This window comes from Myxine glutinosa, chromosome 2 (assembly GCF_964187855.1).
Source record: "Myxine glutinosa chromosome 2, kmMyxGlut1.1, whole genome shotgun sequence".
Taxonomy (NCBI): Eukaryota; Metazoa; Chordata; class Myxini; order Myxiniformes; family Myxinidae; genus Myxine; species Myxine glutinosa.
In genome coordinates this window covers 153925075-153938958 of record NC_136262.1, presented here as the reverse complement: position 1 = coordinate 153938958, position 13884 = coordinate 153925075, and the positions used below count along the sequence as shown (strand labels likewise).

General features: G+C 45.0%; 1 protein-coding gene across 8 annotated transcripts in view; it reads right to left on the bottom strand.

Moving 5' to 3' along the window:
• The window catches only part of LOC137422254 (uncharacterized), a 305787-nt gene that overhangs the window by 14749 nt on the left and 277154 nt on the right, over window positions 1-13884 (bottom strand). For all 8 annotated transcript variants that reach the window (XM_078771835.1, XM_078771837.1, XM_078771840.1 and 5 more), the window contains 2 exons: window positions 13210-13359; window positions 6780-6845 (listed from right to left, as the gene is read on the bottom strand). In XM_078771835.1, coding sequence (XP_078627961.1) covers window positions 6780-6845; window positions 13210-13359 — 216 coding nt within the window. The remainder of the gene's footprint in view (window positions 1-6779; window positions 6846-13209; window positions 13360-13884) is intronic.

The window sequence follows — 13884 nt, the reverse complement described above, 5'->3', positions numbered from 1 at the left end:
CTGTGCTGGGAAAGGCAATGGCAAACCATTCAGCATAATTCTTGATGCGATATTGCCTTGACAGAACAAATACACTATGACGAGCATGCTAAATTGTTGATATTGTTACGTTTGTAGGGGGTAGACAGTGATTACTTTAGTCCAGGTAGATTTGTATAGATTAGTGTGCTCCGACTGTCGCGAAGAAGAAGTGCCACCTTGATGTACGATACGTAGGGATCCAGTAGACCGTCTGTCCGGATCAAGGTGGGGTATGTTAAATAGCTCAGGGATTATGAGTAATTATCCCTTGTACCTCGTTACCTCTGTATTTATTCCTTTGTTCCTTTTGACAATACACCACACATAGGGCTAGAATTGCACATTTAAACACCCGAAATTAAAAACTTACCGGAGGCCAAGACATCAAGCCCTACCACTGACAACCCCCACTTGGGAAGCGCACAGGTCGGGCAGGTCGGGCAGGTCGGGGCCACGCCCAGAAGGACAGTGATTGGGCGGGGTTCTTTGATTGATGGGAAGGACTGGTAAGAAGACACGCTGATTGGTGAAGGACGACCGATGACGTCAGAGAGCGGCGTGTAAAATAGTTGGAGCGGCAGACATTTTCCCTTCTCGCTTTGGATGCCGTAGCGAACGGTCTTGATTGCTCCTCTCTTCCCCCTTCTCTGTTTTTGGGTCTGGCGATAACGGTTGTGCCGGTATCTTCCCCTCGTTCCAAAAGCGATAGTGCACGAGGAGGATTCATCGCGAGCAGCCATGTTCCGGCATCGGGCTGGTGGTCGTGAGGTGGAAGAGCCAGGGACGGAGAGCTGCGGTTTTCCCCAAACAAGAACGACGAGCTGCGCGACAACTCCTGTTCGTTTCGTGCACGAGGCCTGGAGTGAAGGGACGCACAGTGAGGCCTGTTTCGCGCCAATGAGCGTGTTTCACGGCCCGGAGTGAAAGGACGCAGTGAAGGAATGCACAGTGAGGCCTGTTTCGCGCCAATGAGCACGTTTCACGCGCAAAGCCGCCAACGCCCCGGACGATTTTTACGACCCCTGACGAGACCCGACCAGCGATCAGAGCTTAGTGCACTAAATAACCACACACCTTAATTTTATCCACCATTTATTTTATCCTTCGTCTATGTTTGTGTCTGTGTCTGTCGTGGGGACGTCACAATTTAGGAAATTATTTGACCGTGTTTTATTTTGTATTACTGGCACTCCTTTTAATAAAGCCGGTATTTTTGGATATTTTAAATCTGGTTTCGTGTGAGTTTATTTTTTGAAGGTTTGAGGACTGCCGGTAGGATCCGTTCAGGTAAGTGCTCCTCCTCCTCCTCCTCCCCCCTTTCCCCCCCCCCCCCCCCCCTCCCACATGTATTAACCCCGCCACATTTTGAACCGAGTGCGAGTGTTTTGAACCGAGTAAGAGTAAAGCTCGTTTGGCTATCCACGCTACCCTAAGGTGTGCACCACACAGGGTCGTCACGCGACAATATTATTCATATGTGGTACAGGACTTAGTATACTACTATTGGGATCAATACACCAAATCTCCTCCAAATGTATTGTTACTTCTGTCACCAAAGGTGGATAGAGGTTATGTTTTCACCCCTGTCTGTCAATTTGTTTGTCTGTTTGTGAACACGATATCTCAAAAAGTTGTGGATGGATTCGGACGAAATTTGGCAGAGATGTAACAAGGATGAAATGATTAGATTTTGGTGAAGATCCGTATTAGAAACTGGCTAGTAGAATTTTTTACGTGATTCTTCACCACTGGGAGATAAGGCCAAAAACTATACGTAGCAGGATATCTCAAAAAGTTATGGACGGATTTGGACGAAACTTTGTGAACAGGTTGTGTATGTGACGAGGAAGAATCGATTCGATTTTGGTGAAGATCTGAATATTGATTCGGATATGAGAATTATTTAATTTTTTACATGAATCTTCACCATTGAGAGAGATAGGGCCAAAACGATACATAGCGGGATATCTCAAAAAGTTATTGACGGATTTGGACGAAACTTGGTGGACTGGTTGTTTGTGTGACAAGGAAGAATCGATTCAATTTTGGTAAAGATTCGGATCCGTATCCGGCTAGTACAATTTTTTTAAGTGATTCTTCACCATTGAGTGATATGGCCAACCAGGCAGAGGTATGCTCTCTACTGAGTGCCGTTCCAGTTTAAATATTTAATGCTCTGTGATGGCCTAACTACAGCCACATTCCCCGTGACAATTGATGTATTTGGAGTCGGGCCTATTTAGAACCATGCAAAAAATGGATAGAGCTGTCGATAATGGCAAATTACAAGTAGTAATGTTTCTTCTAGTGACTGTATGAATTATTGTGACTGTATGAATTGCAAATTCCGTTTTGTTAGTGGTTTCCTTTGTCTTTCTGAGTAATGCCTGCCATTGTTTGGTGTGAAAGGTGCTTCTGTATCCACAGCTCTCTCCATAGCTGCTAGTCGAGGGAATTGTCTTACCGTGGACAACTCAAGCAGCGATTGCTGAGCTGGTAATGATGCTGACGGTACTGCATTGGGGTTGCATCGGGCCAACACTTTCATGTTTCACATTACTGGTTCATCCGTCAACCCGCTTGCTGAGCTGTGCAGTTGCTCAGTGTGGCGACACCAAACTGTTCCGGGCATCACCTTCACTTGGAACATTCAAGGGACTTATTTTGACTGAATGACTCCTGGGACACACTTTCGTTGGCCTCTATGGTCACATGCTAGAACCTCTTGACCAATAAGGAACTCTGTTTCGTTGGTACCCTTCCTCATAATTATTTCCTCTGCCACCTAAGGTAGTTGTTTGCTTGGTCTGTTTTCTTCTGCGCAATCTGACAACGCACATCAGGTTTAGTGAGATCCAGCCTTGAGTGGAGGCCCATTTTGAGGAAGAGGTTGTTTGGCATTTCAATCGATGTACAATATGGCAATTTAAAGTTCAACATGAGGAAATTCACCAGATTAGGATGCAAGCACTGGTTCTCTCTCCTCGCAGTGCTCACTTCAGTAATTAAACAAAATGTTGTATCTGCGCATTCATGGCAGGGTGATATTGGGCCAATTTTATGCAGCTATCCCATTTCTGTTCAATAAGGCTTCAAATTCATCACAAACTAGAATGGCACTCGGTAGAACGCATACCTCTGCCAGGCTGAACAGTTTACATTTTGTATCCCTGAACCAAAATCTAATCGGCTTGTTCTGGTCACATACCCAAGTCATCCACCAAGTTTTGTCATAATCCGCCCACAATGTTTTGAAATATCATGCTATCTATCGTTTTTGGTCCCATATCTCAATGATGAAGAATCACTAAAAAAAAAAAAAAGTTTCCTCCCATACAAATCTGGTGAAATTTATTTATATCGCATACAAGTTTACGACTCAAGTCACGCAAACCTTTCTGGGATTCCAGTAATGTTTTGAATGATGCGGAGTTTACCACCAAGAACAAGCGTTGCAATCTCTGGAGAGACAAGATTGCTAACAAAGAACAGGTGAGTAATCCGACAGAAGTGCCTCCAGGTTTCGACCTCCCCCGGAAACAGTGGTATGCGTTCAACAGGATCCGTACTCTCCATGCAAGGACAACACACCCCCTCCACAAATGGAATTTCAAAGATAGCCCAGCATGTTACTGTGTTCACCCAGATCAGACTATTCATCACATTGTGAATCATTGTCACCTACAGAAATTTGATGAAGTATTTAGGGAAATCCACTGAACAACAGGCAGTGCTGTGACTTGGTTGTCCATCTTAGATTTAGATCTGTGAGCTGTAATTTGTCATACGCAAGAAGAAGGACACCACCTACTAGGCTCAACACTTCCCGATGAATATGAGCAAACCTCCTCTGCCAAATTAAACTGATGCCCACGATGGAAGGAAGGGCATCCATTGCCATCTGGTATTATATGAGACATGATGGCACCAATCCCATGTGGCAATGCATTGCACACCAGCTGCACTGGCAGGACCACGTCATTTCTTTGCGTCAATCTATTTGCACATTCTTAGAGGTGAGGAGTTGCTTTTCCTCTTAGAAAATCTTTTCACATGCCTATTACATATTTATGGATATATACACAAATAATTAAGTTAAGCACCCCCCCCGTTTTTTTACAACCTCGCACATTACCAGTTTGTTGTCGTCAAAACAGTGTAATATACCCATGATATTGCTATATTTTCTGGAGAAGTGATATTATGGTCACATAAAAACATAACAATCATGCCGTTTTCAATATTTTATTCTGAATAATTTAAGGTGAAATTTTTTGGGAATTTTAGGCATATTTTCACCTCAATTTAAGTATGGAGCTATAGGTCCATCACGGACAGTGTGGATGACGTTTATGTTTTCTAACGTACAGTCATTGTTCTGAGAAGACCTCTAGCGATCTTTGCGTCAATAACGTGTGTAGGACCCACGTGATCGGATCACTGACTCAACCCTACGTCTCATAGACCCTGTAAGCCGTCGTATGCGTTGCTGTGGCAGGTTGTTCCATTCCCGATGTAATGCACGTTCCAATTCATCCAGATTGGCTATTGGAGGGACCATCTTCGCAATTTGTCGTCCCAACATGTCCCAAACGTGCTCGAGGGGGTTCAGGTCAGGACTGTATGCAGGCCAGGGGATGGTTGTCACAGCACCTTGCTCCAGCAAGGCTCGGACGCGTCTCGCACGGTGAGGCCTGGCGTTGTCATCCATGAAGATGGGTCTGCTGGCGAGGGTGTGGTCATCGAAGTGCGGGATTACGGTGGTATTCAGGATATCCTCGGCATATCGCTCTCCGTTGAGGTTACCTCGCACAGTTATCAGGTCCAATTTACAGTCATGGGAGAAGCATCCCCAGACCATAATCGAGCCACCACCAAAGGGTACCGTTGGTTGAATGTTTTTAGGTGCATACGCGGTGTTTTTGTGGCGCCACACCCGAACACGCCCATCTGTCACGTACAGCAAGAACCGGCTTTCATCCGACCAATGAACTCGCCTCCAAGACCGGATGTTCCATCCACGTCGCGCTAGGCACCATGCCAAACGCTCCCTCTGATGTCGTTCGAGTAGCCTTGGACGCTTGATCACTCGTCTTGACCTTAAACCGGCCGATTTCAGGCGGTTCCTCACGGTACGGTGACATAGCCTTCTGTTGGGCAGCCAGTTGTCCTTCAGGAAATGGCTCGAGGCGAAGGGATATCGTCGCACCAGTCTCAAAAGCGCTCTATCTTGGCGGACTGTTGTCACGCGAGGTCTTCCAGACCTTGGGCGGTCCTTCACCGCATCCGTTTCCTGGTGTTTCTGCACCAACCGACTGATCACCGAATGGTGGTAACCAAACGTTCGAGCTACAGCTTTTCTGGACATTCCGGACTCGATCATGCCTATTATCCGCCATCTTTCTCCGTCCGACAACCGTCTACGAGCCACCATTACGAGAAAATGACCATGTAACCCCCACACAAGCCAGGCGTGACTTGCAATAACCCGTGATGATAGTGCATTTACAGAAAATCACGACCACGTGGATGATAACACGTGCTGCACGAGCGATGGGCGTCACAGATGCGTGCACTCATCTGCATTTCATCAATGGATAATTGCTAATGTCATACCAATCATTATTTGATCTCACATACCTTAGAATATATGCCAATGTATACATATACACAAAGAATATATATTAGGGGGTGCTTAACTTAATTCTTTGTGTAGGGGTGCTTAACTTAATTCTTTGTGTATACATCTTCTGTATAAGATAGTTAATATCTGATTTTGATAAAATACCAAACAGTAATTATAAGAGTTGATCAAAAAGAAAAACACAAACCGGAACACAGTACCAACAAGAATGGCACTCGGTACAGTGAATACCTCCACCAGGCTGAACAGTTGGTTTTGTATCCCACTAATAGGCCGGATCAGCATCTGGACCTTAACAAAAATCGAATCGGCTTGTTCTTGTCACCTACCCAACTCATCCACAAAGTTTTGACATAAGTTGTCAGCAACTTTTTGAAATATTGTACTATTGATCGTTTTTGGTCCTCTCTCTCAATGGTGAAGAATCACTTACAAAATTTTTTTTTTTTAAATGAACAGGATTATAACTAATGAATTGACATATGTGGAAAAATTACATGCCCAGACCAGGTGCTCCTATGGTTGGCAGAGAGTGCCCTGGAAGCATTGACGGAAAGAGAGTGGCAATTGTATGTGTGGGAAAATTGCATGCTTGGTCACAGTCGCCCAGATATCTCAGATGGCAGAGCACTGGTACGGTTTTCCAGAGGACCTGGGTTAGATTCCTGATCAGGGCATGTAATTTTCCCACATATATCAAATTAATAAATAAATCCTAGTATCCGGATCCAGATCTTCACCAAAATCTAATCATTTCGTTCTTGTCACACACCCAACCTGTCCACCAAATTTCATCCGAATCCCCCCGTAACTTTTTGAGATATCCTGCTCAAAGACAGAAACCAAACAGACAGGAGTGAAACATAACCTCCGTCCACCTTCAGTGGCAGAGGTAATTCGATTTCTGCATTCCTGGATTACTCTAATTATGTGCATTGAGACAGTGCTAATGACCAGTTGACGTGAAGTGAAGACCAAGTGCTGCCGAACTTGCTTCGGAAGTGACCACATAATCAAAGTGATTATCATAGGCAGATTAGTGGATGGAAAATCGGCCATTTGATCAATGCACGTGTTGATGTACTAACTTCCACCCTCTATACTCGGTACTTGCCTGTACAGCACATAGCAGATGGGTACGATACACAGATACCACGTCCAGGTGCCTCTTCTCAGCTTCCTGGAGACAAGAAATACATAATTGCAACAAAGCTATTTTGGATTCACAACATATTGTGGATGGTGGCTATCACCAATAATCAAGTCATCTGTAACACAGAGCACACCTACTACTTGTTCTAGTGCGACCTATATAACTGAAATGCTACACTTTTTGTGCATTTCCTTGTGGTCTCTTTTTTTTTTTTCTCTTAGTCTTACACTCGCCTTTTAGCTGTCTAACCTCGTTTGGAATCTCGACCAAACATTATGTTGTTTGGCGTGCATGGCAATGCATCAATGTCTGCACCGTTCTTTGGTAGGACGTTAAGCCGGAGAACTCGTCTGTCAGCACTGGTTGTTGGTGGTTGTTAAACATCCCATGGTGTGTCTTTCATGAAAGGTAGGGGAGTTATCAGGTTACAATGAACTTCACCAAGTTACAAATTCCTGCCCTGGACTGATTGCTGGGAAGTCAGTGCCTCCACCATGTTGGGCGATCGCTTCATCAGCGAGTACTGTTAGAGTGGAGACACCACCATTCTATATTTGTTGCATATCAAGGGTGTACTTAGATATTTAGAACACACCAGATATAACATGCAGTGTTATACATGTCTACAGAACAAAGGTTCCACATTTCTCCCACTGACTCCAGGGGGCGCTCTATAAAAAGAGACAACGTGGAGAACTGACATTGCACTATTCAGGAATTGTGGCCAGATTTTATGCACACACACTTCCTTAATTGTATCAAACTTCTATCCTTCAACCTACCTTGCAGCATTACAAGTTAACGATGATTGTTAGAACAATGAAAAATGGTTAAATTAAGATAAGAAACAATTACAAAATTCATACACGAATACATAGCTTAATAAATAGCACTGCAAAGCGGGCGTAACCCCTCAGCCCATGCATGGTGGAAACTAATTTCAAGATGGCTGCCGTGGCGGCCATATTGAAAATCGCAGCATGCCCATGAACCTTCCTCTACTCAACCCCAACACACACTGCAAAAATGGATTTAATAGGACAAGCCGTTCTGCTCGAAATTGACAGAAACCAATTTCAAGATGGCTGCCGTGGCGGGCATATTGAAAATCGCAGCACGCCCATTTTCGAAAGGAACCTTCCTCAACCCAACCCCAACACACACTGCAAAAATGAATTTAATCGGACAAGCCATTCTGCTCGAAATTGACAGAAACCAATTTCAAGATGGCTGCCGTGGCGGCCATATTGAAAATCGCAGCACGCCCGTTTTCGAAAGGAACCTTCCTCTACTCAACCCCAACACAGACTGGAAAAATGGATTTAATCGGACAAGCCATTCTGCTCGAAATTGACGGAAACCAAAAGTTGACGGACGCCCGGATGGCTGCCGTGGCGGCCATAGTGAAAATCGCAGCGCGCCCATTTTCGAAAGGAACCTTCCTGTACTCAACCCCAACACACGCTGCAAAAATGGATTTAATCAGACAAGCCGTTCTCCTTGAAATTGACGGAAACCAAAAGTTGACTGACACCCGGACGACAATACCCCTTAGCCCAATTTGGGCTGTGGGGTAAAAACTGTTAGTCAGAGCAATCATTGCCATCACAACAAGGCTTATCCGGTTACTGTGCCAACTCATCAAATGGCAGTAAGTAAACCTAACTTGGTGGCCTGCATAACGGTTAAAGAATAGACAAAATACCATTACAGTTGGGTCCCATTATTAAGAACAAAATAGTACTTTTGGTCGACAATCCTGTCTTACCGAAGTAATTCCAACTTGATACACTGCAACTAACTTTGAAATATTGCATTGAGTTTTGATTGATTTCTTTTTAAAACAAAACCTATTCAGCCATTTCAGAGAAATAAAAAAAAATCAAGTAATACCCTTTATTACCACCAAATTGGAACTGCAAAGCGAAACATTCAAAGTGAAACGTGTAAGTTTATTGCGGAAGAAGAGGAGAGGATGCCATGGTGGTATTGTGTACTTGCTGACTCTGAATGCAAGGAGATACCCTTTATTGAAAAATATATAATAATAATTTAGATGGAGATGGAGTTCAATACAACTAATCTTTGATACAATTAATTAAATCTATGGAATGGAACAGATCTGCTGCTTATAACAAAGCTACCATACATCCTAATACAAGTGCACCTCCGATACCTATAAAACAAAATAACAAATAATTATCCGTTGTTGGTGCTGGCTTAGCGGTTAGGGTGCCGGCTTGGGATCCTAGGATCCTGTGTTTGAATCCTGGTCGATCGTTGAATTAACGCCAGGGGGGTTGACTCAGCCTGTCTTCCTTCCGAGGTCGGCAAATTGAGTACCAGCTTGCTGGGATGAATGATCACAGTGTGTACCCCGATTTATAATAACTAGGGCATTGCCCGTACTATATCTATATCTAAAATTATATCCCCCCCCTCTATTTACATGAAATGGTTTGGTCCATTCGCAAAGCCAAAGCGAACGGCTTGCGAGTACGGTGACAATCCCCCCCCTCTATTTACATGAAATGGTTTGGTCCAAAGCGAACGGCTTGCGAGTACGGTGACAATCCCCCCCCTCTATTTACATGAAATGGTTTGGTCCAAAGCGAACGGCTTGCGAGTGCGGTGACAATCCCCCCCCCTCTATTTACATGAAATGGTTTGGTCCAAAGCGAACGGCTTCCGGAGTTTGGTAAAGAAATCGCCATCGCGTGCACAAACGCGCAGGAAAGCGAATGAATCGCAAATTCGTTTTTATTAGTTGTAAAACATCGTTTAACGCCAACATAGTTTGCAAACGTGAAATAAATGAATACGCTCTCAAATGTGCCATCCGAGGCAGAGTGTGCCCGCCACGTTCGGCACACGCGATCGTTCGCTGCTCTCTGATTGGTTGAATCGTTTTTTGGACATAGCTCGGTAAGTAATTGTCCGATTAATATGAAACCTTGAAAAGGCACATCCTCGGGTCCCCAGCAATATACCTGGCAAGTTAAAAGTATATCGGACCCGTGGTTGTCGAGAAACAGCGGTCACAGACAAACAAACGTACAGACAGAGATTACTGGAATTATAGATAGATAATAATAATTCATTTATTTTGTATAGCGCTTTTCCAGAAGCCCAAAGGCGCTTTGACAGAGTGGCAAACATAATGCATAACAATACATGAAAACAACAATTGCAAAAAGACAAGAATCAATAGGGAAATATTTAAAGCAAAAGGAGGGAGAAGGAGAAGAGATAGTCAGGGGTTAAATGCTGTGGGTTGAATGTTGAATGCAGTGTTGAACAGGTGGGTCTTTAGTGATGTTTTGAATGTGGTGAGTGAGGAGGAGTCTCTGATGGTGTGAGGTAGTGAGTTCCAGAGGGTGGGAGCAGCGATGGAGAAGGCCCTGTCCCCCCAGGATCTGAATTTGGTCCGGATGGAGGGGGTCAGGAGGTTGGTACCAGCAGAGCGGAGGTTGCGGGTGGGAGTGTGTCTGGAGAGGAGGTCAGCCAGGTAGGATGGGGCCAGGTTATGGAGGGCTTTGTATGTCAAGAGGAGGATTTTGTACTGGATTCTCTGGGGGATGGGGAGCCAGTGAAGCTTGTAAAGGACGGGGGTGATGTGGTCACGGGTCCGGGAATGGGTGAGTAGACGGACAGCGGAGTTCTGAATGTATTGGAGTTTATTGGTGATTTTTGAGGGTGAACCATAGAGGAGGCTATTGCAGTAGTCCAGACGGGAGGTGATGAAGGCGTGGATGAGGGTTTCTGCAGCCGTGGAGGAGAGGGATGAGCGGAGACGGGCAATGTTTTTCAGGTGAAAGAAGGCTGACTTTGTGATCTGTTTAGTGTATTTGTCGAAGGAAAGGGTTTGGTCAAAGATGACGCCAAGATTCCGGATGTGAGGGGAGGTGGATACTGGGATACCGTCAATGTTGAGGGCAAAGTTATGGGTGGATTTTGTGAGCGTTTTTGGGCCAATGATGATTATTTCAGATTTATCACAGTTAAGCTTGAGGAAGTTGATTTGAAGCCAGGATTTTATTTCAGTGATGCAGTTTGTCAGGATAGAGTGGGTGTCGGTGGAGACGGACTTGGTGGAGATGAAAAGCTGGATGTCATCGGTGAAGCAGTGGAATTGGAGACCATGACGGCGGATTAAGTGACCGAGCGGGGACAGGTAAAGGATGAAGAGGAGGGGGCCAAGAACTGAACCTTGGGGGACACCTTGGGGGAGGGGAGCAGTGGGGGATTTGCAGTTATTGATGGAGATGAACTGGCATCTGTCAGAGAGGTATGATTTAATCCAAGAGAGGGCAGTGCCGGTAACGTTAAAGGTGGATTCAAGTCGGGTGAGGAGGATAGTGTGATCGATGGTGTCAAAGGCAGCGCTGAGGTCGAGGAGGACGAGAATGTTGAGGTTGCCAGCGTCAGAGGAGAGGAGAAGGTCATTGGTGATTTTGAGGAGAGCAGTTTCAGTACTGTGGTTGGACCGGAATCCGGATTGGAATGTTTCATACAGGTTATTGGCAGAGAGATGATGTTTGAGTTGAGTGGCTACAGCGCGTTCCAAAACTTTTGACAGAAAGGGTAGGTTGGAGATGGGTCTGAAGTTGTTTAGGGTGTCAGGGTTTAGACCAGGTTTTTTTAGAATGGGGGTAACAGCAGCAATTTTGAGGGAAGGTGGGACGATGCCTGTAGACAGGGAGGAGTTTATTGTTGCAATGATAAGTGGAGAGAGAGCAGGGAGGGAGGCTTTGACAAAGCTGGAGGGGATGGGGTCAAGAGTGCAGGTGGCAGTTTTCATTCCTATGAGGAGTTCAGAGAGGTCAGTAGGGGAGATTGGGGAGAACCGAGACAGGGGATGGCAGGACAAGGGGGGGCAGGTGGTTGGAGGGGGAGCGGGTGCGGCGGTGGTCAAGCTGTTGTAGATGTTGTCAATTTTGCGTTGGAAGAAAGAGAGGAAGGAGATGCAGTTGTCTACTGTGAATGACTGGGTGGTGGTGTTCAGGGGGCGGAGGAGTTTGTTTATTGTCGAGAAGAGTGCTTTTGGGTTTCCGGAGCCAGAGTGGATAATTTGAGAGTAGTAGGCAGAGCGGGCGCGGGAGAGGGCATCTTTGTAGTGTTGTAGGTGGTCCTTGTAGGCTTGGGAGTGAACTGTGAGACCCGTTTTATTGCGGAGTCTTTCAAGTTGGCGAGCACGAGTTTTCACGGGAATGGAGTTTGGATTTAGAATAGGTACACCGTATCCCTGCGCATCGTAAGAGCGTGACCAAGGGTTGGCGTCAGGAAGGGCATCCGGCCATAAAAACATTGCCTCAAACAGGGAACCATGATTGTCATGGGGCCCGCAAGGCTAACCCTCACTCTAGCAGGGAAAATGGGCTTAAAACGATCATTCATTCATTCATATATCCGTAGTTTCTGCCAGCATTAATTGGTGGACATCAAGGATCCCATTATGTGTTTTGTGAAGAGTAGGCAAGCTATGACAGGCACCCTGAACAAATTCCAAATTCCTGCTCTAACCTACAGGGGGCAGCACATTAGCGGCACCACTCCCGAAGCAATAATCCAAAAGAGCAGTCACATGCTGCCTACAAAATTAAAGAATGATCCAAAATTGTGCACCAGAAACAAAACGAATACTGAAACAACAAAAACTTGAACGACACTCAGTAGAGCATGTAGAACAGCACTCGGTAGAATGGCACGCCGCAGACTCAACAGTTTACATTTTGTATCCCACTGATGGGACGGATCTGCATCCGGGCTTGAACCAAAATCGAATCAGCTTGTTCTTGTCGCATACCCAACTCATCCACCAATTTTATCATAATCCGCCCACAACTTTTTGACATATCATGCTCCATGTATCGTTTTTGGCTCCATCTCTTAATGGTGAAAAATCACTTTAAAATTCTCATATCTGGATGCAAATCCGGATCTTCACCAAAATCAAATCAATTCGTCCTTGTCACAGACCAAACCAGTCCAGGACGTTTCGTCCGAATCCATCCATAACCTTTTGAGATATTGTGCTATATATAACTTTGTGCCCCACCACTCAATAGTGAAGAATGTAGTGAATCACTTTTTTTTTAAATGATCGGATCTACATCCCGATCTTCACCAAAATGGAATTAATTCGTCCTTGTCAAACACTCAACCTGTCCACCAAATTTAGTCCAAATCCGTCCATAATATTTTGAGATATCCTGCTCATAGACAAACAGACAGAGGTGAAAACATAACCTCCGCCCATGTTTGGTGACAGAGATAATAAATCAATGATGACGAGTACAGAGGCTGTAATTCTTGTGTGAAAGTGGGAGCAAGATGAGTGCACATTTCGAATTAGAATGTGACAATAATTTTATGGTCAAAAAATGCCCACCAGTAACTGCTGTTGCACTTTGCGCAGCTGGATGTGGAGACCTTCAAGCTGCTGGTTCTGGCGCTTTGTGCTGCCAGTGGCATAGGGCAACTGGGACAAGCTGTTAAGAGCCAGCCGGAGTCGGGCACGTTCCTCCTGCACCGCAGATACCTGCGTGAGCAATGTCCACAAAACGCATTCTCAATTAAAGGAGATTTCGGCACAATGTTCAAGAAATGCTCGAATCGGCTTGCCTCAAATAAAGAATATGCAATGACGTTTTAGTACACCTTTTGTTGCAAAGGATACACTGGGTGGGATGCAATTGCTTTCACAATGGCAGTTCGATGCAGGAACTTTGTGTTTCGCCAGAGTACCAGCACATGGTAGTTTGCTCCATTCGAAAGGCACTGTCGGATCTTTTTAATGCCCGTAGCAAGTGTTAGTCAATGGGGTAGCTAACCTAATGTCTCTTCCAAATGATGTCTTACTCTATGATGCAAAACTTGTTAAGCACTATGGTGGTAGTTTGCCATCTGGTACAAGAGCAATCAAGAAGCAAACCCAGACTCTAAGACAAGCAAGCTACCTCCGATATATCCAATTACAGTTGTGAGAAATTACGATTGAGAAGTTTTCTTTCAAAAAGCATTCTGACACCTCGGACACCTTTAAATCAGTCCTCCGACTTGTAAA